Genomic DNA, 26,182 nt, shown 5'->3' on the forward strand with positions numbered 1-26,182 from the left:
ACAGGAATCATCCTGGTATCGTTTTTTCAGCTCGTGATTGGCTTTCATGCAAAAGCAATCCTAGTGGATAATTCTCAGAAAAGAATACCTGTCATTGCCTATTGCTATCACAGGGGATATTTACATTCCCTGTGATAATAAAAGTGACTAGAAAAATGAAAGGGACAGTGTAAAAATAACAATAAATAATAATTATGCAAACATCAGCCCCGTGTTGGTATGTAAACAGTGGTTGCACCATGCATGTGAGGTATCAACGTGAACGACAGATTGAGGGCAGTAATTCTAGCACTAGACTTCCTGTGTAAATCTAAAGTGGTAGCCTGTAAAGGCTTTTAAAGCATCGCCTATGGATATTAAAAATGTATGTAGTTTGTCAACGTTGCACGGGGTGTGCACAGTTTTAATGCATGTTATGTTTAACTATTTACTTGGTGCAGGTAGGTAGGTGGTCTTTTTCCTGTTCCTTGGGGACCCCCTCAGGATACCAATGGTCACACCTGGACACAGCTGGATCTCGGAAAGTGAATGCACTCAAGTCACCTCAGTTGCGATTGCAAACACTTCAGCTTTATTGGCATAACATCAGGGTTTTTATACTGTAGCCTTTGGGCAGACACACCTTCAGACCATTCAATCAAATACATGTACATTATCTTTACCTTAACTCAACAATTATTTGTATGAGGTCTGCATTTACAAGTTTCTGCCTTATCTGTCACACCATATCTGGCCTAACGCCCCGACCATAGCTATAATCTGGCCCAACGCCCAAATTGTGGTTACAACTTTTCAGAAATGAGAGTAAAGCTTATCTCCTTTTTTGTAAAGTTTTAAAAACACTTATTTCTACATGAAGCTGGCATGGACAGTTTTGTTAGTGTGTACAAACTTCATATATATGTGTATGTTAAAAAAGCATCTTGTATTAGTGTGTACAAAATGGATTCGGTTATATTCCATTAATCCTTTCACTTGGCATAACATCATTCTTTATACTTTACCAAATAATTGGGTAATATATCATGTTTTTGTACATTAAAATTCAAAAAAGTGTATTTTAAAAAAAAACAAAAAAACTTGCAGTTGAAAAATTGCTGCGCAAGTACTGTGCGACATAAAAAATTGCAACACCCACCATTTTATTGTCTCGGGCCTCTGCTTTAAAAAAAAATATACATAATGTTTGGGGGTTCAAAGTAATTTTCGAGCAAAAAATACTGTTTTTCTTGTGAACAAAATGTGTCAGAAAAGGCTTGGTCTTCAAGTGGTTAGAGTGGGTGATATGTGGCATAAGCTTCTAATGCTGGGCATAAAATGTGAGGATAACAACCCCCCGCCCCTCCCCCCAATGGCCCCTTTTTGGAAAGTAGACACCTCAAACTATTTGCTGAGATGCATTTTTATAGAAGACTTTATTTTTTACAAGTTTTTAGAAAATCACAAAAAAAATTTTTTTTTTACACAAAGTTGTCACTTAAATGACATATTGCTCACACATTCCATGGGTATATGTGGAATTACCCCCAAAATACATTCTGCCTGCTACTTCTCCTGAGTAAGGGGATACGACATGTGAGAGACTTTATGGCTAGTTGCGTACAGGACCCTAAAATCCAATAAGCACCTTCAGGCTTTTAATGGGGCTTTACAGTGCCTTGAAAAAGTATTCATACCAACTGAAATTATCCTCATTTTGTCATGTCCCGAGTATTGGGATACCACATGTGCGACTTTTTGGAAGCGTAACCGCATACAGGAGCCCGAAATCCAATGACCCCTTTGAAAGCCTGAAGGTGCGTAACTTCCTCATTTCACTTTCTCACTACCTATCACAATTTCGGATGCCCTGAAATGCCAGGATAGCACAACCCTCCCCCCCCCCCCAAAGACCCCTTCTTGGAAAGTAGACACCCCAAGGAATTTAATTAGAGGCATGGTGAGTATTTTGCAGATTACATTTTTTTCTCACAAGTGTCTACTTTCCAAAAGAGGGTTATTGAGGGGGGGGGGGGGGAGGAGTTGTACTATTCTGGTATTTCAGGCCCTCCAAAACTGTGATAGGTAGTCAGGAAGTGTAATGAAGAAATACAGTGCCTTGAAAAAGTATTCATACCCCTTGAAATTTTCAACATTTTGTCATGTTACAATCAAAAACGTAAATGTATTTTATTGGGATTATATGTGATAGACCAACACAAAGTGGCACATAATTGTGAAGTGGAAGGTAAATGATAAACGGTTTTCAAACTTTTTTACAAATAAGTATCTGAAAAGTATGGAATGCATTTGTATTCAGCCCCCTTTACTCTGATACCCCTAAGATCTAGTGGAACCAATTGCCTTCAGAAGTCAAGTAATTAGTAAATAAAGTCCACCTGTGTGAAATTTAATCTCTGTATAAATACAGCCATTCTGTGAAGCCCTCAGAAAGTCTCTCACCTGTGGTATCCCCATACTCCGGAGAAGTAGCAGAATGCATTTTGGGGTTTAATTCCACATATAACCATGGCATGTGTGAGCAATATATAATTTAAGTGACAATTTTGTGTAAAAAAAAAAAATTTGTTGTCCACAAAAACTTGTGGTAAAAAAATTTCCATTGAAGCAACAAACCTCTCAGCAAACAGTTTGGGCTGTCTACTTTCCAAAAAGGGGTCATTTGAAAAAGGGGGGTGCTATATTGGTATTTACAAGCCTTTGAATCTGTGACAGGTAGTGAGGAAGTGAAATGAGGAAATGATGCACCTTCAGGCTTTCAAAGGGGTCATTGGATTTTGGGCTCATGTATGCAGCTAGGCTCCCAAAAAGACTCACACATGTGGTATTCCCATACTCGGGAGAAGTAGCAGAAAATATTTTGGGGTGTAATTCCACGTACAGTATATGACATCCCCATACTCAGAAGTAGCAGAATGTATTTTGAAGTGTGATTCCAAATATACCCATGGCATATGTGAACAATATACCATTTAAATGACAACTTTTTTAGAAAAAAATGTATTTTTGTCATTTTCAAAAAACTTATAGAAAAGAAAAAATCTTCCATGGACTTAAAATGCCTCTCAGCAAATAGCTTAAAGTGTCTGCTTTCCAAAAAGGGGTAATTTGGGAGGTATTTGTATTGCCCTGGTATTTTAGCACCTCAAGAAATGTAAAAGTAAAAGCTGTGTAAATTCCATTATATATACCATATTTTCTAGACGCTATATCTTTCACACAAACCAATGAATATACATGTATTGGGATTTTTTTTTACCAAGGACATGTAGCAGAATACATTTTGGCCTAAATTGTAGTTTATTGGATATTTTTTAGAACACAAAAAATAAAAATCCCATTGGTGATCAAATACCACCAAAAGAAACTCTATTTGTGTGAAAAGAGGACATCAATTTCGTTTGGGTACAGCATTGCATGACCGCGCAATTATCAGTTGAAATAGCGCAGTGCCAAATAGCAATAAAATGGCTTGGTCAGGAGGGGAGTAAATCTACCGGAAGGCAAGTGGTTAATCATCTGGCTCTCTATAGTTCTTAATATCATTTTTATAGATTGCTTAATATATGGAAACTCAACATTTATCTTAATAATTCAGTACAGGGCACAGGCCAGGTATTCATAGACTCTGGGTGATAGGCTTGTACCTTCAGGTGATTGGACACTGGCTAAGCTTTCAAAAGGTATGCCCACCCTATAACCCTAACTCGGCTCCGGGAGTCATTTTTTCCTAGTGTCTCAGGGTGATGTACCTCTTCTCCCTTGCAAAGAAAGCACTCTTATCGTAAAGAATATGTAAACCCAACATTTCATATTTCTGATGTACCATTTACTTGTATGAAAAAGTACCCGTTCTCTTTGCAGTGCTTCCTTTAAGTGAAATCCCTGGTGTTCCTGACAGTCCCTCTGCTTCCCTATTAAAAACTGAGCACACTAGGCATGAGAGCACAGCATGGTCAGTTCTCTAGCTGTGCTGAGAACTCAGTCTGCTCTCCTCCAATGATCAGGATTGTGCTCACACACCCTAGCTTTAAACAGCCATTCACTAGGAAGATCAGTGTGCTGCTCTTCCTCCAACCTCAGATCTCTGTTCTCAGATAAAGAGCTTAGAGGTTGTATGATCACTTATAGGACAGGGAAAAAAGGTATTTGTTTTTTTTAACTATGCTCAAATGCTTTACCTTTCATTTCTATTTTTAACTGAATAGGTTGTAGGGATGCTCCGATATGTCGGTAGCGGAAATGTATCAGCCAAAAATATCTGCATTCTGCTGATAGGAAAAAAGGTGCCGATAAAGTGTCCTTTTTTGTATAGGTCATGTGACTCAAAAACCGCAACACGTGCGTTTTTTATGGGTTTGCAAAGCATTTCAGGCCTGGTTCACATCAATGCGGTTTTCCCGTTTTGCATGTGCACTTGACACTTTTTTTTTTAAAGCTTTTTGCGTATTTTTAAAAAAAATTTTGCCAACATATTCCTGATATGTGTCTGCCGTACCATGTACTTGTATGAAAAAATATCCTGTTCTCTTTGTATTGCTTCCTTTGTGTGAACAGTCCCTCTCCTTATTAAAAACAGACCACTAGGCATGAGAGGAAAGCGTGGTCAGTTCTCTAGCTGTGCTCCAGTGATCAAAGGTGTGCTTATACGCCCCCCCCCCCCCTTTCTCCTCCCATGGCTCCTTATGTAGCTGAGCAGAGGGAATGTGATCTCAAATTAAAAAAAAAAAAAAAAAAAAAAAAAAAAAAGGGAACAAAAGGTGGTTTTTTTTTTTTCTTTATATCTAGCCTTTCATTTGTCTTTTAAACTGAATGGGTTGTTTTACAAAGTAAGGGTTTACAATCACTTTAAGGGTATATGGAAAGCACTTCCTCCTGTTACCCTAATAGGATTTTTGTACTTCCCATAAAATCCTTTTCTTGGAGTCTGAGGGACACAGGAAGTCATGTACTATTGGTTTATACTGCTGCCTACAGGACGACAGGCAAATAAAATAAATTGTAACTAAGCCCAGTGTAGCCGTACTTCCATCATACATCAGTTTTGCAGTAAACACTACCAAGAGCACAATAACAAAAACACAGATGAGTGGGGGAACAGTGGGCTCTAGGAAGAATTTTACAGTAGGTGCAAAAATCCTATTCTCCTTCTTGTCTACTTTTTCAACTGATTTTCAAGGTTTAATACGGTTTTATAAAGTGTTGCTAAAGACATTTTTAAAAAATTAAAATAAACATGTTATACTCACCTGCTCTGTGCAGTGGTATTGCACAGAGTGGCCCTAATCCTCCTCTTCTCAGGTCCCCTGCCAGCAATCCTGGCTCCTCTCTCGTGTACCCCCATAGCAAGCCGTTTGCTATGGGGACTAAAACTGCGTGCTTGCTCCCGACCTGTGTGTCTAGAGAGAAGCACTCCATAGACACACAAAACAGGACTTAGACCCGCCCCTACTTCCCCTTCACCACACTTGACTGACAGCAGCAAGAGCCAATGACTCCCTATGTGAATAGCAAACAAGGGGAGAAGAGATGCAGCTGTGCACAGCGCTAATCTTTTCTCCTCTCTCTTCCCCTTTACACAGGGGAGGGGGAGCACAGGGAACTTAAAAATGCTATTTTACCTTAATGCAAGCAATGCAAAAAAAAAAGTTGTTTTTAGGTTTAGTATCACTTTAAGGAAAAAGATGTCAATCATGCTAGGAAAAATTCTTAACACAAAGCAAACACAGAATTCCATAGTAAAATGGGTCAATTTTATACCTATATCTAAAAACTTTGTTTTATTAGTAAATGATAAAGGATTCATAAAGTAGCATGGGATAATTAAGGAGACAGCACAGCCATACCAATCTGGTTAGGTTTTTCTGGAAAACTGCAGACTGAGCCTGTTAATACCAGATGGGTCATTCAGTTGTGTAACTTTTGGCTTGAACTATGGCATATGTAATAACAGGCTTATTGCAACAGACTGTTCAGCAGGTTCTCGGAGGAATAATAAAAGACTGAATCCCCACAAAATGTTAATATGCAATATTTGTGTAAACATTTTAAAAGGTTTCATCCTTAATATATATTAAAACACAGAGCCAAAGGTATGCCCATGTAAAAAACTGCTAGAAAAGAAGAAAAAAAAATAAAAAAATTGTAAATTCCGTTTCCTACTGAAAATGTAATTTACTTTGATATTATGTTGATCATCGGGTAAAACTTTTTGAAAGTATTGTTTAAAATGACGTCTCGGAACATGCTTTTATGTTAAGATTAAAAATACAGTCTCAGGAATATTACAGATACAGAACAAATCACTTTATTTCATTAGACAGTTTATTTAACAGGGAATGTATTACAGAAAAGAAGTCTTGTCATTCCGTTGTGATGGTTGCAGATTTATCCAGCCAGAGACACCAACTGAGACAGAATTAAGCAAAGGTAGAATTGTTCCAGCCCACATAAGCAGGATTTAAATCATAAAAATTGATGTAAACCCTAAAGGAAAAAGAAACCGCAAAATATTTAACACATTATTAAAAAATCATCAGTAACACAAAGTCAATTTATATGCAAGTGGTGAGCCTTTTACGGTAATCTGCACCTTCAGGCGTTGGAGAAGTCTCTAACCCCTGGTTCACATATATGCGACCATGCGGACCGTGTTTTGCGTAGGCACGAGAGCCCATTCATTTGAATGGAATCCCGTGCCTTTGACACACAGGGAAGAAGTCCCTGCACTTCTGAAAATGCAGCCCGCACGTGAACCGAGGTTTCCAGTACGGTTGTGTTTTCCAGTGCGGGCGGCGTGCCATTAGAACTAATAGCACCCGCCGGCGGGTCCGCAATCCTCTGTGTGGGTGGTGCGGCTGCACAGATTTTCAGGATAGACCTGAAGACAGACATTCTGTGCCATCTTCATTCATACACTTTGAAGGAAGAGATCCTACAACAGGCATGGTGTACAGGCACTATGAATTTCTACGGAACACAGATTTATTTGCCTATTTGCTGTTCAATATTTACAGGATATGCAGAACCATGAAACCTCTCCTTGAAAAACTGGGCATCTCGTACAAAATGGCGTCATCCAATCCACCTAATTGCAAGCAAAGGCAATCTTATTTTCCAGCTGCATCACCCCTCAAAAATGCCTGACTTTTTATCTTTTTGCAGAAATGGACCCAGTGCCAGTCCCCAACTGGCTCTACTCTACCCCTCTACTGGATATGCCTGATGTCAACTGCTGGGGAATACCTCAGAGTTCAACATAAGCAACAAAGACGTCAACTAGTGATGCACCAATATATTAGATGTGGAAAATTATTGTCCGAAAATACGGTTGTTTGATAAAATAAAAAAAAAGTGTGCCAATAATGTTAATTGGCTTCAATGCAAAATTGCGTCCCACTGACTGCAATGCAAAATCGTGTCCCACTGACTTTATTGTACAATCACTCCCTATTGTCTTCAATGCAAAACCGCCTCTATTTAAGTTTTTTAATTTTATACATATTTAATTTTATTTTGTGTTACTTTCAATAAAAGTTATTTTACAGTACTGGATTGCATTTTTTACAATCAGTCATTTAAAAATCATGAAATTAAAAAGTTGAATATATATAATTTTTTTTTTTCTTAAACTGTTCATTTCGGATTTTGGCCAAGTGCATCCTGAATTTTTGGGTTCGGTCCATAATTTTCATTTTGGCGCACAACTAATGCCAACCAGAACTTGAGATAATGAGCAGTGACCACATCTTTTTCCTTGTGAGTGAACTTACCTGTGTCCTATTTTCAATTGCCATGTCGTCTCCTCTTGGACCTGACCAGTAACTAATGGCCCAGGAATTCCCACTATTTTCTAATTCACATTCACCTCTTTGCCACAGCTGTGTGTCCAGGCAAGATTGCCTCACATCAAACAGGCACAAGTGGGTGGCTGGACCTGGCAGAACTTGTGTAAACGGACTCTTTATTATTTCAGTTGTACAAAGGGGGGGGGGGACAGGGTCGGGGACAAGCCCTGGAAGCTGCAGATGTAAGAGCCAAGATTTCATTTCCAAAGAGTGGAAAAATACTTCTCACCATGCCAAAAAAAATGCAACCTCCTCCTTTATTAAACACATTGCTGAAACCAGTTCAAAACATTACCTGCAAGTACCGTTCACCAGGTGACAGAAGCTGTTCCCCTATCATGGTTTTAATGAACTCAGGGCTTGCCTGTGTTTCCAAAGGATACAGTGCTTGGATCATAGCATTATAATACAAAGAGAGACTAGCGCACCAATTGTTTTATATGTATTAAATGCAAATGTACATTAACAGTACACAGCACATGATTCAACTAGCATGCCTCTAATATACAGTATCTCGTAATATGGTAGAATATATCGAGTAAGCGATGCATGTGAAAAAATACAAAGGACAGAGCAGTAAAACCCAAATGGGCACCTAGGAGGGAAATGAGGACTCAAAATAAAATTTCGGAGGCGATTCCTAAGTACTGGTGTGCTAGGAATACTTTTCATCAATCTTGGTTCATAGCATTAATCCTTTGGCTGTCAACAATGTATGTCATACAGTCAGGTCCATAAATATTGGGACATCGACACAATTCTAACATTTTTGGCTCTGTACACCACCACAATGGATTTGAAATGAAACGAACAAGATGTGCTTTAACTGCAGACTGTCAGCTTTAATTTGAGGGCATTTACATCCAAATCAGGTGAACGGTATAGGAATTACAACAGTTTGCATTTGTGCCTCCCACTTGTTAAGGGACCAAAAGTAATGGGACAATTGGCTTCTCAGCTGTTCCATGGCCAGGTGTGTGTTATTTCCTCATTATCCCAATTACAATGAGCAGATAAAAGGTCCAGAGTTCATTTCAAGTGTGCTATTTGCATTTGGAATCTGTTGCTGTCAACTCTCAAGATGAGATCCAAAGAGCTGTCACTATCAGTGAAGCAAGCCATCATTAGGCTGAAAAAACAAAACAAACCCATCAGAGAGATAGCAAAAACATTAGGCGTGGCCAAAACAACTTTTTGGAACATTCTTAAAAAGAAGGAACGCACCAGTAAGCTCAGCAACACCAAAAGACCCGGAAGACCACGGAAAACAACTGTGGTGGATGACCGAAGAATTCTTTCCCTGGTGAAGAAAACACCCTTCACAACAGTTGGCCAGATCAAGAACACTCTCCAGGAGGTAGGTGTATGTGTGTCAAAGTCAACAATCAAGAGAAAACTTCACCAGAGTGAATACAGAGGGTTCACCACAAGATGTAAACCATTGGTGAGCCTCAAAAACAGGAAGGCCAGATTAGAGTTTGCCAAACGACATCTAAAAAAGCCTTCACAGTTCTGGAACAACATCCTATGGACAGATGAGACCAAGATCAACTTGTACCAGAGTGATGGGAAGAGAAGAGTATGGAGAAGGAAAGGAACTGCTCATGATCCTAAGCATACCACCTCATCAGTGAAGCATGGTGGTGGTAGTGTCATGGCGTGGGCATGTATGGCTGCCAATGGAACTGGTTCTCTTGTATTTATTGATGATGTGACTGCTGACAAAAGCAGCAGGATGAATTCTGAAGTGTTTCGGGCAATATTATCTGCTCATATTCAGCCAAATGCTTCAGAACTCATTGGACGCCGCTTCACAGTGCAGATGGACAATGACCCAAAGCATACTGCAAAAGCAACCAAAGAGTTTTTTAAGGGAAGAAGTGGAATGTTATGCAATGGCCAAGTCAATCACCTGACCTGAATCCGATTGAGCATTTCACTTGCTGAAGACAAAACTGAAGGGAAAATGCCCCAAGAACAAGCAGGAACTGAAGACAGTTGCAGTAGAGGCCTGGCAGAGCATCACCAGGGATGAAACCCAGCGTCTGGTGATGTCTATGCGTTCCAGACTTCAGGCTGTAATTGACTGCAAAGGATTTGCAACCAAGTATTAAAAAGTGAAAGTTTGATTTATGATTATTATCTGTCCCATTACTTTTGGTCCCTTAACAAGTGGGAGGCACATATGCAAACTGTTGTAATACCTACACCGTTCACCTGATTTGGATGTAAATACCCTCAAATTAAAGCTGACAGTCTGCAATTAAAGCACATCTTGTTCGTTTCATTTCAAATCCATTGTGGTGGTGCATAGAGCCAAAAATGTTAGAATTGTGTCAATGTCCCAATATTTATGGACCTGACTGTATGTATTGCATGTAAATTTAAGAAGCCGACTGTCAGCTGTCAGGTAAAAGCAATCACAATGTTGAAACAAGGCTGTTCTAAGTATTCCCTTTCACACTTTTCCTGGCAGCTATGCAAAAGGAAGCAAGTGGGTGGGTGTTGGAGGGATGAAGGAGCTGGGCCAGCACAGAGTAATTAGATGCTCTCAGAATAAGAGGGATATGCTATTTAATTGACACTTTATGTAGTGTCAATTCCTGAGCAAGTTCAAAAGGCACATTGCAAGTGAATAAAACATTTATGGAAAAGAAAAACACTGCAAGTAAGCACCTAAAATACTTGATTTTTTGTTCCTTTTTCCTACAAATTTTTAAGGTGGTGACAGGGTCTCTTTAGGGTGACTAGTACTGCATAAAATGACCAGACGACTTACCTGTCATGGGAGATATGCAGACGACTGCTTAGTATACCACTTAGCAACTTGGTGTAAGTCTTGTTCTGTGGACCTCCAATCTTGCCAATACTTTTCAGAGAACAAAGAGCACAAGGCTCTGTGGAGCCACCAAAGCTCATTATTTGATCTGGCTGAATATGCACAGCAATGTACTGTAAAAGGAAACAAAAAACAAGCCAGGGCATAAAATGAAATGAAGGCTAAAAAAAATCAAATCTTATATAGATAAACCAAAAAGGTAAAATGAAGAAGTATTTCCACCTCCACCCGGACTATTTATCACAACTAATAAGTATGGAAAACGTTCAGTTTCAAAAGGTTTTCCCCATGCAATACTAAAAAGGCGAAATCTAAAGATTTGGCTTTCATGATATTGTTTGAAAAACTTGTGAAATTTACATTATGTGGTTACGAAGCTTCTACTTACTAACCACACACAAGTGAAACAACCTACTTGGACTTTACCTGAGGGCCCATTCACACTAAAGCAATCCGTTGCAGTGTGTTAATGCACAACATGGCATGCTTTAAGGTGTACCGCAATAAAGCAGTCCTATTAACAAGAATGGGATGCTAATGCACCAAAACGAAAATTTTATATATATATATATACATACAGTTGCAAGAAAAAGTATGTGAACCCCTTGGGATTACGTGGAGTTTTGCATGAATTGGGCATAAAATGTGCTCTGAACGTCATCTAAGTCACAACAATAGAAGAACACAGTCTGCTGAACATAATACTACACAAAAATTAGATGTTGCCATGGTTTAATTGCACATAACATGTAAACATTCACAGTGCAGGGAGGAAAAAGTATGTGAGGCCCTAGCTTAATGACTTCTCCCAGAGCTAATTGGAGCCAGGAGTGAGCCAACCTTGACTGCAATCAGTTTGATGATATTGGATGTGTTGCTGACAGCTGTCCTGCCCTTAAAAAACACACACCTGTTTTGGGTTTACTGGTTTCAAGAAGCACTGTCTGATGTGAACCATGCCTTGCAGAAAAGAGCTCTCAGAAGACCTACGATCAAGAATTGTTGACTTGCATGAAGCTGGAAAGGGTTACAAAAGTATCTCCAAAAGCCTTGATGTTCATGTGTCCATGGTAAGACAGACTGTCTACAAATGGAGAAAGTTTAGCACTGTTGCTACTCTCCCTAGGCGGGGTCGTCCTGTAAAAATGACTGCAAGAGCGCAGCGCAGAATGCTGCATGAGGTAAAGAAGAATCCCAGAGTGTCAGCTAAAGACCTACAGAAATCTCTGGCACATGCTAACATTTTTGTTGACACATCTACAATAAGGAAAACATTAAACAAGAATGGAGTACATGGGAGGACACCACGGAGGAAGCCATTGCTGTCCAAAAAGAATATTGCAGCACGTTTGAAGTTTGCAAAAGAGCACCTGGATGTTCCACAGCACTACTGGCAAAATATACTGTGGACAGATGAAACCAAGATTGAGTTGTTTGGGAAGAACACACAACACTATGTGTGGAGAAAAAAAAGGCCCAGTACACCAACATCAAAACCTCATCCCCACTGTGAAACATGGCGGAGGGAGCATCATGGTTTGGGGCTGCTTTGCTGCCTCAGGGCCTGGACGGATTGTTGTCATTGATGGGAAAATGAATTCCAGAGTTTATCAAGACATTTTGCAGGAAAACGTCTGCCCGCCAACTGAAGCTCCGCAGAGGATGGGTGATGCAACAGGACAATGACCCAAAGCATACAAGTCATTCAACAAAACAATGGCTGCAACAGCACAGAATACGCCTTCTGGAGTGGCCCAGTCAGAGTCCTGACCTCAACCCGATTGAAATGCTGTGGCATGACCTTAAGAGAGTGATTCACACCAGACATCCCAAGAATATTGCTACACTGAAACAGTTTTGTGAAGAGGAGTGGTCCAAAATGACTCCAGATCATTGTGCAGGTCTGATCTGCAACTACAGGAAACGTTTGGTTGAGGTTATTGCTGCCAAAGGAGGGTCAACCAGTTATTAAGTCCAAAGGTTCACATACTTTTTCCTCCCTGCACTGTGAATGTTTACATGTTATGTGCAATTAAACCATGGCAACATCTAATGTTTGTGTAGTATTATGTTCAGCAGACTGTGTTCTTCTATTGTTGTGACTTAGATGACGTTCAGAGCACATTTTATGCCCAATTCATGCAAAACTCCACGTAATCCCAAAGGGTTCACATACTTTTTCTTGCAACTGTATATATATATATATATATATATATATATATATATATATATATAAAAATCACAGTTTGACCCTTTTTTCCAAAATGCAGACTACCACAATGCATGGTATGCGTGTTATGGTGTACTGTGCTCTACTATACAATGTGTTAGGGTGCCATTCACAATGATCAGCACAGATAGCAGACGAGCTGTCATGTGTTATATCAGTGTGCTAAAACGCATGCATGGAGCGTTGCCATAATGTACAAATGTAAATGGTCCTGCTGGAATACCAGTCGAGAGAAACGTGGAGATCACCACGCTGACTTCTTCAGAAGGTGCAGGTTACCTGGCCATTATTCTGAATCTCTAGTTATTAGTCACAACAGATTTATTTAAACATACTTTGGCCATGCAGGTCAAAGAAGAAGGTTTTTTTTAATCTCCCTTCCCCAGAACAAAATAGCCAGCAGATGACATTCTTCTACTCATGGCACTCAGTATGGATGGGGGAATCAATGGATCTCACTCTTTCAGCCCCACAGAACATATGTTACTGCTCTGATGTACGTTACAAAGTATTATTGTACAATATATTATTATTATTATTATACAGTATTTATAAAGCGCCAATAGTTCACTCAGCGCTGTACATTACGTATGCAAGCAGATCACACAACAACCCAGTCCACTGTCCAGTGATATAGTTACATTCCTGTAGGTATTCCCTATCTAATCCATCCAACAATAAAGTGACATACTGTAGCTATAAGAGATGAAGTCTAATTACTTTTTTTCTAACTATATTGATAAAAAAGAACTATTTTTGATTTTTTGAGTACAAGTCATGTATGTTGTACTTATTTGTCACTGAGATTACTGATAAAAAGGAGTATAAAGGTTACAAAAGTTAAATATTGTCAAAGTGCTGAACTCTGTGACAAAAAGAACAAAAAAAAAAAAAAAAAAAACCTCACCAATAGATCTTTTCCTAGGAGCCTATGTTAACACTAATGAGGTGCGGAATTTGCATGGGTTTCTGTGAGATTTCCGCATCGTATCATAATCGTACCCTGTTTATACAAACTGCTGCGGGTGTGTATTTTAAGTAAACACCCCGAATACAGTTCGCAAAATGCGCTGCGATGTGTAAATACTCATGCAATCCGATTCTAGCGCAGACAAAAAAAGGTTCCTGCACAAAATGTATGGCTCAAATTGCATCGCACAGAAACTGCATGCGATTTGCACAGGAATGCAGTGGGCTTCCTGTGCAAATCACATGCGATGTGCTGCACCGCATCAGTGTGAACCCGAAGTGAAACAGTAAAAATTTGATTTTTTTTGTTTCTTTCCTTACACACCAGTTTTGGCAAAACTCGCTTTTTAAGCCTCTTGCACAGGGGTGAAAAGCACAGCTTGTTTCTGAGTGCTGTAATTTACCTGCATACATGTTCATGCAAATATATACATGCGCATATGCTTAAACTACAGCTAGAAGAGGATGAAGAAGGATTTTACATGTGTGTATGTATACATATTAGCGCACACATATGCAAGGTCCTTATGTACATGACATGTTTTCACTCAGGATCTTTCTGCCACCAAGATCCTGCATAGAAACATCAGTAAAGGATTAAGTCCATATGAAAGAGGCCTAAATAATCAAGGATGTCACTGCTGTGAACACAGGCGTGGATAGGCATCTTCTGGCTTGTCAGTCAAGCAACACAATTACAGTGGGTGGTTCAGATTGGGAGTCTAAGACTCCCATGTCCTCCAACAACAGTGATCAACAGCATAATTCTATCACCACTCACTGAAAGTGAACTACACAGGGGGGCCAGGGAATAGATGGCAAAGCGGTCATTGGTCTTACAATATGGAAACTCAAGTTACATGTTGATTGCTCAGCACCTATAGATCTATCGTTAAAATTTTTATATTACATGGCTCTCCCCTGTGACAAACTACTTGTTTTCTTCTTTAAAAGCCTTTAAGGTTACTATTTCAGATTTACACAGGAGGTATGGTGCCTATGATCTGCCGTTCGTGGTGATACCTCACATGTGGGTTGATCACGGTTTGCAGAACTGGCGCGCGCATTTACCTTTGTACGTGAGGATGGGGGCACTTTAAATTTTTTTATTTTTACACTGTTGCTTTAATTTTTTAAATCACTTTTATTGTTGTGCCAGCAATAGGCACATAACAGGTACTCTTTAGGGAGAGATCTGGGGTCTATAACACCCAAAATACCCCTGTGCACATAAAAGCATTCAAAACACCAAGATCAGTGTTTTTCAATGCTTTTATTTTTAAATGGCGCCATTTACTTCTGAGAAAACTGGAAGTGATGTCAGGTCATTGCTTTCAGTTTACTACAATGGAGAGCCGGTCAAAACGGAGAGCCACTTAAAGACCAGCGATGTAGCGGTACATTGCTGGTTTAAAAGGGTGATATCTCAGTCATCACTGCAGCCGGTGATTCCCTTCCATATATCAGTAATTCTAGCAGAAACTACTGCATTATTTTTTACACCACCTTTACTGGGCTCTCCCCAGAGATTGGAAAGCCTAGTAAGGATGCCACTTGGCACCATCGGCTTCACCAACACAGTGAGACTGATCTTCTTCCACCCACTGGGTGAGGCAGGAAACTGAAAGTGACGGGGATTTCAGCACTTATGGTTTCAGTTCCTTCGTTTACAAGTCATTGGCAGGTTTATGTAGCAGCACATCAAACCAATCTTGGTTTTATCTGCTGCTTTGGAGGCCAGAGGAGAGATCTGGGGTCTAGAAGACCCCAGATCTCTCCATAAAGAGGATCTGTCATGGCCAATGCTATCAAAAAGGATGTTGTTTATCTATTGTGATAGCAATAAAAGTGATCCACAAAAATGTGAAGGTACAGTGTAAAAATAGAAAAAATGTTTTAGGCCCCCCAGTCCACAAGGGTGACTGCAGGAAGCAGTCCTGGTCTGGTCTAGCGCTGCAGGAGGAGTCTTTAAGCCTGAGAAGCTCTGCCTCTCTGGTTAGATTGTTGAAGTTTTCTGCACAGTCACTGAAGTTCCAGCAGTGGAATAGCAGGGGGGGCTACATCTGAAATCTTTGTTGAGCTAGGATCTGGTCTGTAGAATTCACTGGAGCGTGCTCGGCAGAAGTTGGAAAGGATCTAGCTGTCCTGTGGCTTTAGCATCAATTGTGTGACCCAGGCGAGTTTGTATGTCACGATAATGTCACATGTGTATCACAGAGCTGGCTATGTGACGGGGAACAGGACTGCCCGGACAATTCAGACGAGTCACCAGAACGTTGGCTTGGCTTTAAGCCAACTTCTCGTGTAAGCCCCCAGAGGAAGAGGAGCTGAACTAGAGGCTGGTGTCCGGATGTAGAATCCACATTCCTGGCTGGCAGATCTACCTTAAAGGAGACCCCGCAGAGAATTTATGTTTAATGCACAAATTCCATGTGCATCTGGTGAGTGCGCATTTTATATGATTGCAGCACGAAGACACATCACAAGGACTTATTAGTGACGAAGATGGATTTCACTATTTGTTTTACTGACCTTTCCGAGTCAAGCCTTCACATTTTCTCACACATATTAAACTGTGTGTTTATATCTTCATTTGGTACAAATAGCACCGTATACATATGAATGTGGTGTAATTTTACGGTTTTACGCTGCACCTATCTTTCTTTATTTCTATCATTTGTGGCTGTTCCACGGATGTGTGCTATTTTAAAGCATGACGTGTATGTTATTTATTTACTCGGCGTAACATCATCTTTTATATTCTACCAAATAATTGAGTGTTATATTGTGTTTGTGTGCGCTAAAATTCATTAAACTGTATACAGGTGAAACTCGAAAAATTTGAATATGGTGCAAAAGTTCATTTATTTCAGTAATGCAACTTAAAAGGAGAAACTAATATGTGAGATAGACTCATTACATGCAAAGCAAGATAGATCAAGCCGTGATTTGTCAGAATTGTGACGATTATGGCTTACAGCTCATGAAAACCCCAAATCCACAATCTCAGAAAATTAGAATATTACATGCAATCAATAAAACAAGGATTGTACATAGAACAATATCGGACCTCTGAAAAGTAAAAGCATGCATATGTACTCAGTACTTGGTTTGGGCCCCTTTTGCAGCAATTGCTGCCTCAATGAGGCATGGCATGGAAGCCATCAGCCTGTGGCACTGCTGAGGTGTTATGGAAGACCAGGATGCTTCAATAGCGGCCTTCAGCTCTTCTGCATTGTTCGGTCTCACGTCTCTCATCTTTCTCTTGGCAATGCCCCATAGATTCTCTATGGGGTTCAGGTCAGGTGAGTTTGCTGGCCAATCAAACACAGTAATCCCATGGTCATTGAACCAGGTTTTGGTGCTTTTGGCAGTGTGGGCAGGTGCCAAGTCCTGCTGGAAAATGAAGTCAGCATCCCCATAAAGCTCATCTGCGGAAGGAAGCATGAAGTGCTCCAAAATCTCCTGGTAGATGGCTGCGTTGACCCTGGACTTAATGAAGCACAGTGGACCAACACCAGCAAATGGCATGGTTCCCCAAATCAACACAGACTGTGGAAACTTCACACTGGACTTCAAGCATCTTGCAGTGTATTCCTCTCCATTCTTCCTCCATACTCTGGGTCCTTGGTTTCCAAATGAGATGCAAAAGTTGCTCTCATCAGAAAAGAAGACTTTGGACCACTGAGCAACAGACCAGGTCTGTTTTTCTTTAGCTCAGGTCTGACGTTGTTTGTTGTTCAGGAGTGGCTTGACAAGAGGAATACGACATTTGAAGCCCATGTCCAGGATCCGTCGGTGTGTGGTGGCTCTTGTTGCACTGACTCCAGCCTCAGTCCACTCCTTGTGAAAGTCCCCAACACTTTTGAATGGCCTTTTCCTGACATTCCTCTCCAGGCTGCGGTCATCCCTGCTGCTTGTGCACCTTTTTCTTCCACACTTTTCCCTTCCACATAACTTTCTATTAATGTGCTTTGATACAGCACTTTGGGAACATCCAACTTCTTTTGCAATTACCTTTTGAGGCTTTCCCTCCTTATGGAGGGTGTCAATGATGGTTTTCTGCACAACTATCAGGTCAGCAGTCTTTCCCATGATTGTGATTCCTACTGAACCAGACTGAGAGACCATTTAAAGGCTCAGGAACCCTTTGCAGGTGTTATGGCTTAATTAGCTGATTGGAGTGGGACACTTTGAGCCTAGAATATTGCACCTTTTCACAATATTCTAATTTTCTGAGATTGTGGATTTGGGGTTTTCATGAGCTGTAAGCCATAATCATCACAATTATGACAAATCACGGCTTGAACTATCTTGCTTTGCATGTAATGAGTCTCTCATATATTAGTTTCACCTTTTAAGTTGCATTACTGAAATAAATGAACTTTTGCACGATAGTCTAATTTTTCGAGTTTCACCTGTATTTACAAAAAAATTAGCATTTGAAAAAAAAAAAAAAAAAAAAAAAAAAAAAAAAATCGCATGACATAAAAAATTGCAATACCTCTATTTTATTCTCTAGGGCTTCTGCTTAAAATAATATATGTCTGGAGGTTCTAAGTAATTTTGTAGCAAAAAATGCTGATTTACATGTAGCAGAGGAATGCCAGAATTGGTCTGGGCACAAGCGATTAAAGGCAAGTAAGCACCTTTCACAGCTTCAACCCTTTCGCCGCCAGGTCTGTACATCGTACAGACCTGACAGTGGGCAGTTTTTAGACACAATCTGGTGTGTATAAAACTGACAGGCAGACTCCTGCCTGTCAGGTTGAAGCAGTCAGGTTTCTGCGCTGCTGCCCGAATGCTTCCACAGCCCCCAGTACCTTCCCCCTGCTCCCCCTCATGTATCCAGGCCCCGCTTGGCAATCTGCGGGCCTGGGCAGGGCCATGGCAGGTGCCAACAGGTGGAGGGGAGAGAGGAGAGTGGACGCTCTCTTTTCTGTGACCCGGAAGGCAACGTGTATGATATCACTTCCGGGTCACGGCTGTCACAGATATATTGCAATGCGATCTGGAGCCCAGAGGAGACATGCAGTGTCTTTCAGACCTTGCATGCCTCAAAGAGAACCTGTCAGCAAAAAATCATCACCAAGGGGACTTTGTGCACGCCTGAGTGAGAGAAATAATTCTAGCATAAGACCTCCCCCATAACACTAAACTGATGACCTATAGGGGTTTTTGAAGCGTCGCCTGTAGAAAATATAGTGTACTGAAGTTTGTCAGCATTTCAGAGGCGCACACAAATTTAAAGTGTTACGAAACCCAGGACCCTGCACTCACTATATCCGGTCTCCCAGGACCCTGTATTCACTATATCTGATCTCCCACAGTACACAGAACATGGAAGTGCAATTATTTTAGTAAATATAAACTGCTAAATACTTTTTCTCATCAGCAGTTAGAGCAGTCTTGTGACTTCTATCAGTGTCCAGAAGAGCACATGTTAAAGCTTGTAGGAGGAGTTTTCATTCTGCTCTAGGAGGATGCAGAACCCCTGAATTATGTCTGGACAGTGCTAATTGGCCCTGTGCAAATCACATGTCCTCTCCCAAGAAAAAAACAAAAAAAATACCTCTCCGGCAATACACACCAAACTGAGCCTATGCCAAGTGTCTCCACATGATGTGTCTTATCAGGAGATAAGAAGGGGGCACTGGAAGGAGAGGATCAGAGAAGTCAGGATCAAACAATGTTTTTACACAATGCAAAGGATCAGCCCCTAAGGTTCCACAGTGAGTATAACAAGCATGCTTTACTGCATAAATAGACTGATTTCACTGTGGTGGGTTTAGTAACACATTAAGGTTTGGCATGTTGGGTATCTATTTACTTGGTGCAACTTTGTCTTTTATATGTTACTTTAAATTTTGTGTTTCCTAGACATTTGCAGTAATATCATGTGACATAAAAAATTGAAACTACCACCATTTTATTCTCTAGGGTGTCTGCTTTCAGAAAATATATAATGTTTGGGGGTTTTGTGTAATCTTCAGGCCTAAAATGAATTTTTAAATGTGTGCAAACAATGGGAGCGAAAGGGCTAAAACAATGTGAATTAAAGCAGACCTTCACAATCCGCTGCACCGGGACTTTTTTTTGGCTTTTCTAGATTTTTATTTATTCTTATTTATTTTTGCCTAGGTGCGAATGAAGTGTCCCTGCTTCCGCAGCCTCCTGGAATATCCCTGTTACTTATCTCAGGAGGCTTCAGAAGTGGAGCAGCCAATGATTGGAGCGTCATGCATCGTTGGGTGCTCAATGCCTGAACTGAGAAGAAGCAGCCAGTTCCTGATGACTGTGGAGGACCACAATGAAAGCACAAGACCTGGGCCGAGTCAAAAGAAAAGCAAATCACAGCAGCACATCGCTGGATACAAAGAGCAGGGGAGTATCAGAATTGAAGACAATGATGCACAAAATTTAAACGAGTTAAAAAAAAAAAAAAATTATGTGTGTGTGTGTGTGGGGGGGGTTAAGTTCTTCTCTAACAGATTCCCAGGCAGCACATGCTCAGACTGACAATTAATTTGCAGATAGTAAAAATGAATAAACTAGAGCTGCAGATTTATTCTAGCATCACATTTTCACAGTGATCTAATGGGACAAGGGAAGTGTGAATGTGCTGACATTCAGTCCTTCCAGTAATCCTGCTACTGTCTACATTACATATCCTGTCCATCACCCCCAGGCAACCAGTCCCTATCGGTGTCACACATCAATCTTTAACAACAATGTTGGTGCAGCAAGCATTAACAGCACTGTAGTCAGAAAAGCGTACACTCCCTGCGGATTGGTACGCATTAAATAATGCCAAGATTTAAAGTGTCACTCTAGCCAAAACCTTTTTCTGGTTAGATTTATGGTAGTCTGTGCCCCATTGTTTAGTTTACCCCACCCTGAAGTCACAAAACAAAGAAGAGGAAATCCCACCCAATATCTGTCACTGCTCAGGTGTCTCCAGTGAGAGATTTTCCCTCTCCATCTCTCCCAAAGACAACTGTACATGTTTCAACAACAGGGACACCAGTTGTAACCCTCCCCAAAACTGGAAATAAAACATTTCAGGTTGAATACATTTAGAGCTGGTTCACACTAGCTGCAGTCCAGTGTGTTTTTTTTCTGTATCAAAAATGCATGCACAGGGTTTTCCATGTATTCCAATGGAACTAGTTCACACCAGTGCAGTCATTTCCAGTTTCTGGTGCAGAAAAAAAAAAAAGTAGAACATGTTAAATTTTTTCTGCACAGAACTGTACTGGAACATAGCAAAAAACACACCGGAACAGAGTATGGTGTGAACTGTAAGCAAAAACGCATCCGGAACACGTCTGGAGTGAACTGGCCCTTAAATACGATATCACCTTATTGATGTAAGCTGGCCACAGATTTGTTTTTTTCTTTTTTTAAATCTGTCATCAAAGAAACAAATGGATTCCCCCATCCACACATTTGAGGTGGACAAAGGAACCCTCCCCTCTGAGCTATTGTATTCAGACAGTGGGACTCCTCTGTTGTCAAAATACACTGATCAGCTCTGTAGACGAATGGCTGCATGCGTTGACCGAACACAAGATTTCCCAACATTCCTTTTTGAGGAGATCACTAGATTGACTGCTCTTGAACAGAACAGCCATAGATGGATTGCTGGTTCAGCAGGGACCAGCCAAATTATGATCCATCTATTGCCACCTTTACTCAGCAGGGAACAAGAGGTAACACAGGGTCTCCCAACCTTGTAACCCAAAATCCTGATAATTGCCATCACCGATTGTCAGCTCACCAAACACATTACAATCTCCGTCAGAGCCACCACCAACTGCAGTACAAGGACTTGTCTGACTGATTACAGAATAACTGGATAGGCTAATGCCCTCGACGTTTTAGCAAATCTGTTATTGATTGTATGTTCAGATTGTAACATGTATGGAGTGCCTTATAGTGGCAATACACACTTTGATATAATTAATCTGTTATTCGATCCAAACAATCAAATGTTTAAAATTTTTGAATAGCCATAACTTCCCTTCTGATCAATTTCCAGATTCAATCAAATTGTGGTGATCGCCCATAACAGAAAATAACTGATCGCATTGAGTGAAGGAAAGATGGCCTCCACTCATCTCTATGCCCTTGGAGGACCAGAGCGATGTCACTTCCGGTTCCCTCCATTTTTTTTTTTTAAAGCACTAGATCAATGCTTTTTTTTTTGATCCAATGCTTTACATTGCAGAGAAGGGATATGGGGTCTTATTGACCCCATATCTCCCCATAAAGAGGACCTGTCACTAATTATTTCTTTCACAATGGATGCATGCATTTCTTGTGATAAGAATAAAAGTGATTACATTTTTTTTTTTTTTTTTAAAGGGACAGTGCAAAAAAAAAAAAAGTTTAAAAAAAAGTTTAAAGTGCCCCCATCCCCGTGGGTATCTATTTACTCGCTGTAACATCCTCTTTCATACTTTACAATAAAATTGGGGTATATATTGCTTTTTTTAATCAAAGTGTATTTTTTTCCAAAAAAAAATATATTCATTTTTAAAAAGTGCATTTTGAATTTTCGGTACCAGAATTTTCATTTTGGTGCACCACTAGCTGTATTAGTTTTCTTTTTTCTTCTATTTTCATCTGGTGAATCAGCCAGAAAACCTGCTGTTTTTCAAAAGCTGAAGCTTTCCAGCAGTGTAGTTTACATGGATAAGAAAAACCATTTACCACTTCATGTAAAACCTTCATCAAAAAAGGAAAAAAAAAAAAACCGGTTTGCTGTAACTGTGTGAACTGGAGTTTGTTTCAAATTGTTATTGTATTAAAATCTGCTAGTACATTTAACCACTTACCGACTGCAATATGTATATACATGGCAGCAGTTTGAGATGGGCAACTGGGAGGATACCTTCAGGCATCATGCCAGTATGGTTTCTTAGGGCTGGTGATTCTGTGTTTTATAAAAGCCAGCTAACTTGTCACTGGATTGCTTTTACAGGTGGCAGAAGGGGTCATCCCCCTCCTGCTGCACTCTGGTGCCTCTCCGATCATCTCTATGGTGTACGAAACTGAAAATAAATAGTTTTTGTCACTTCTGGTTTCGGCCATTGTTTAACGGCAACGAAAAGCTTTGGATCCAAACGGTCTGAGCTTTCAAGGGGGAAGGAGAGATCTAGGGTCTAACAGACCCCAGATCTCTCCGTAAACAGGACCTGTCTCTGTCTATTGCAATCACAATGGATGCTTACATTTCTTGTGATAACAATAGATGGGATAAAAAATTTTTTAAAGGGACAGTGTAAAACTAAAAAAATAATAGGTCATAAAAAATGTTTAACGTGCCCCCTGCCTACCTTGTGCACATGCAAAGGTGAACACATATGTAGGTCATGCACACATATGTAAACAGTGTTTACACCACATTTGAGGGATCGCTGCAAACGTTATAGTGAGAGTAACAATTCTAGCACCAGAACTCCTGTGGAGCTCTAAGCTTTTAAAACATTGCCTATGGAGATTTTCAAGTACCTTAGTTTGTCGCCGTTCCACAAGGATGCACAATTTTAAAGTGTGACATGATAGGTATCTATTTACTCAGCATAACATTATCTTTTACATTTTACCAAACAATTGGGAATTATATTATGTGCATTAAAATTCATGAAATAGGTATTCCCCCCGCAAAAAAATAAATTGCGTTTGAATAGCTGCTGCGAAAAAATTGCAACACCTACCATTTTATTCTCTAGGTCCTTTACTTGAAGATATATAAGTTTGGGGGTTCAAAGAAATTTTATAGCAAATAATATACATTTTTAAATCTAAACAAAAAAAATGTTAGACTTGGCTTGGTCTTAAAATGGTTGTAAAGGCTCAAGGTTCTTACCATCATGCATGAAGGTAAAAAAAAACAAAACAAAACCTGTGTGCAGCTCCCCCCCTAATACATATCTCAGTCCCATCATGATCCAGTGATGTGCAAGAGAGCCTTTGCTGTCCTGAGTCTTTGAATCCCCATTGGCTAAGACCATTGGCTCCTGCTGCTGTCAATCACAGCCAGTACACCAATGAGGAGACAGAGAGGGAGGGGTCGAGATGCAGCTCTGTATGTGAACGGAAGGCGTGGGAGCGTACCTGCTTGGGTGCCCCCATAGCAAGCTGCTTGCTATGGGAGCACCTGACAGGAAGGAGGAGCCAGTAGCGCTGGGAGGGGATACAAAAAGAGGAGGATCTGTGCAAAACCACTGCACAGAGCAGGTAAGTATAACATGTTTGTTATTAAAAAAAAACCTGGAACCTTTAGTATCGCTTTAGTGCTGATTTGCACATATGCGGTGTTGATTGAAGCTCAGGTTTCACAGCTAACCAACAGTAGCTGTTCACAGGTTCATGTCCGGTTTACATCAGGTTCAGGACAGGATCAGCTCAGGATTATCCTGTTCACATGTCAGGTTTAGAGATGGTTCCCATAGAAGTCAATAGCCTGTAATCCGTACATGAACCTGAATCCACTGCTCAGAAATCGGACATTACTTTTTAAAACCGCACTGAATCTGCACCGGACATATGTTAACAGGCACCATAGATCGCAATGTTATTTCACGTCATGCAGATTGGTTGCGGTTCAAATCTGCATATATGTAAACGGGCACTCAAAGTGGTTAACACTCCCTTTCCCCCAGTCTGCTGTGCTCCTTCATCCAGAGTGGTTTCTCACTAATACAGAAATGTTTCTGGCCAGACCATCAGGTGAAAACAGAGGAAAACTAATGCAGCTCCCACATCTCATAATTGGTGATAGGAATGAGCCATTTCCTTAAAATTGGTAAGTGGCAATATATCACATTTTTGGGTTTAATACACCTTTAACTATTGATACAGAAATGATCTTTCCTGTGTATGGCATACCAATTGAACGGGTTGTTGAATATCGATTATTGCTATCAGAAGAAGAGATAGATGGGAAAAGAAATCCATCATTTCTGGAAGCGTTCATGGCCACCATAGGAGCCCCATCAGATGGGATATACAGTAATCTGTGGCCATGTACACATACTATAGCTGACATCTGCTCCTCTGGGCCCAGGCCTGCAGCTGCACGATGAATGAGACACACACAGCAGCATGACATGGCCCTCATCCCGCCCTCCATAGCCGGGTACCAGCCGCCCCTCCCACCCAGCTCTATTCATCACACTTCACCTCTGCCGGCTTGCCCGTGGCCTTGGCCAGCTGCTCGGTCAGACTACACAACAAGTCCTCGGGAATGGCATCCTTTGGCACGTTAGTGAAGAGCTCGAAGGTGGGCATGATGTCTCCGTGCAGGCGATCAGACGAGGTGCAGAGAGTAGACAACACATGGGATAGCCAGTCCCTTCCTGCCAACCAGGCTGCCCGCGCCTACCGCCCCCTCTGCTGGTCAAGTACAGCAGTCAGCTCCTTGTATGTCGAGGAAAAACCACCGAGCTACCTGACGAATATAAAATGTGTGTGGAAATGAAATTATATATATATATACACATATTGTTGCTGCTATTCATTGCCGTGTGTTCACACACCTATTAAAAAACATAAACGTGCAGCACAACATAAAAACTAATCATATACTCAAGAAATCCCTTCTGTAACTGCGCATGTGTACATATCGAACAACCTCAGACCCATCTCCCTGCTCCCATTTACATCTAAACTCCTTGAGCGCCTAGTCTACACCCGCCTATGCTCTCACCTCAACGACAACAACCTCCTCGATCCCCTACAGTCCGGCTTCCGTCCCCTACACTCCACCGAAACTGCCTTACTCAAACTCTCCAACGACCTGCTAACCGCCAAAGCTAATGGCCACTATTCAGTGCTCCTACTCCTTGACCTCTCTGCGGCCTTTGACACAGTCGACCACCCCCTCCTCCTCAAAAAACTACACTCCCTCGGCCTCAGAGATTCTGCTCTCTCCTGGCTCTCATCCTACCTGTCACAACGCTCCTTCAGCGTTACCTATAATGCTACCACCTCCCCCTCACTCCCCCTCTCTGTTGGGGTCCCTCAAGGCTCTGTCCTCGGGCCCCTTCTCTTCTCCATCTATACCTCCTCCCTTGGCCAACTCATACACTCTCACGGCTTCAACTACCACCTCTATGCCGACGACACACAAATCTATCTCTCAACCCCCCACCTCACCCCCTTGGTCTCAGCCCGAATCACACACCTACTGAGCGACATATCAGACTGGATGTCGCTCCATTTCCTTAAATTGAACCTCTCCAAAACCGAGTTTCTTGTCTTCCCCCCAGCCCGGACACCACCCCCCAT

The 26,182-nt window shown here is 40.9% G+C and overlaps 1 protein-coding gene across 1 annotated transcript; it reads right to left on the bottom strand.

The window, feature by feature from the left end:
- Positions 1 to 6,291: 6,291 nt before the first annotated feature.
- LOC149445922 (macrophage migration inhibitory factor-like) lies at positions 6,292 to 25,234 on the bottom strand. The gene is made up of 3 exons (XM_089653208.1): positions 25,076 to 25,234; positions 10,627 to 10,799; positions 6,292 to 6,486 (listed from the first exon to the last, which is right to left on the bottom strand). Exons 1-3 carry the CDS (start codon positions 25,181 to 25,183, stop codon positions 6,420 to 6,422), a joined length of 348 nt encoding a protein of 115 aa, XP_089509334.1. The 5' UTR covers positions 25,184 to 25,234; the 3' UTR covers positions 6,292 to 6,419.
- Between the last annotated feature and the right edge of the window lie 948 nt (positions 25,235 to 26,182).

This window comes from Staurois parvus, unplaced genomic scaffold (assembly GCF_062004578.1).
Source record: "Staurois parvus isolate SC_StPar_1 unplaced genomic scaffold, SC_StPar_1.0 ptg000704l, whole genome shotgun sequence".
Classification (NCBI taxonomy): domain Eukaryota; kingdom Metazoa; phylum Chordata; class Amphibia; order Anura; family Ranidae; genus Staurois; species Staurois parvus.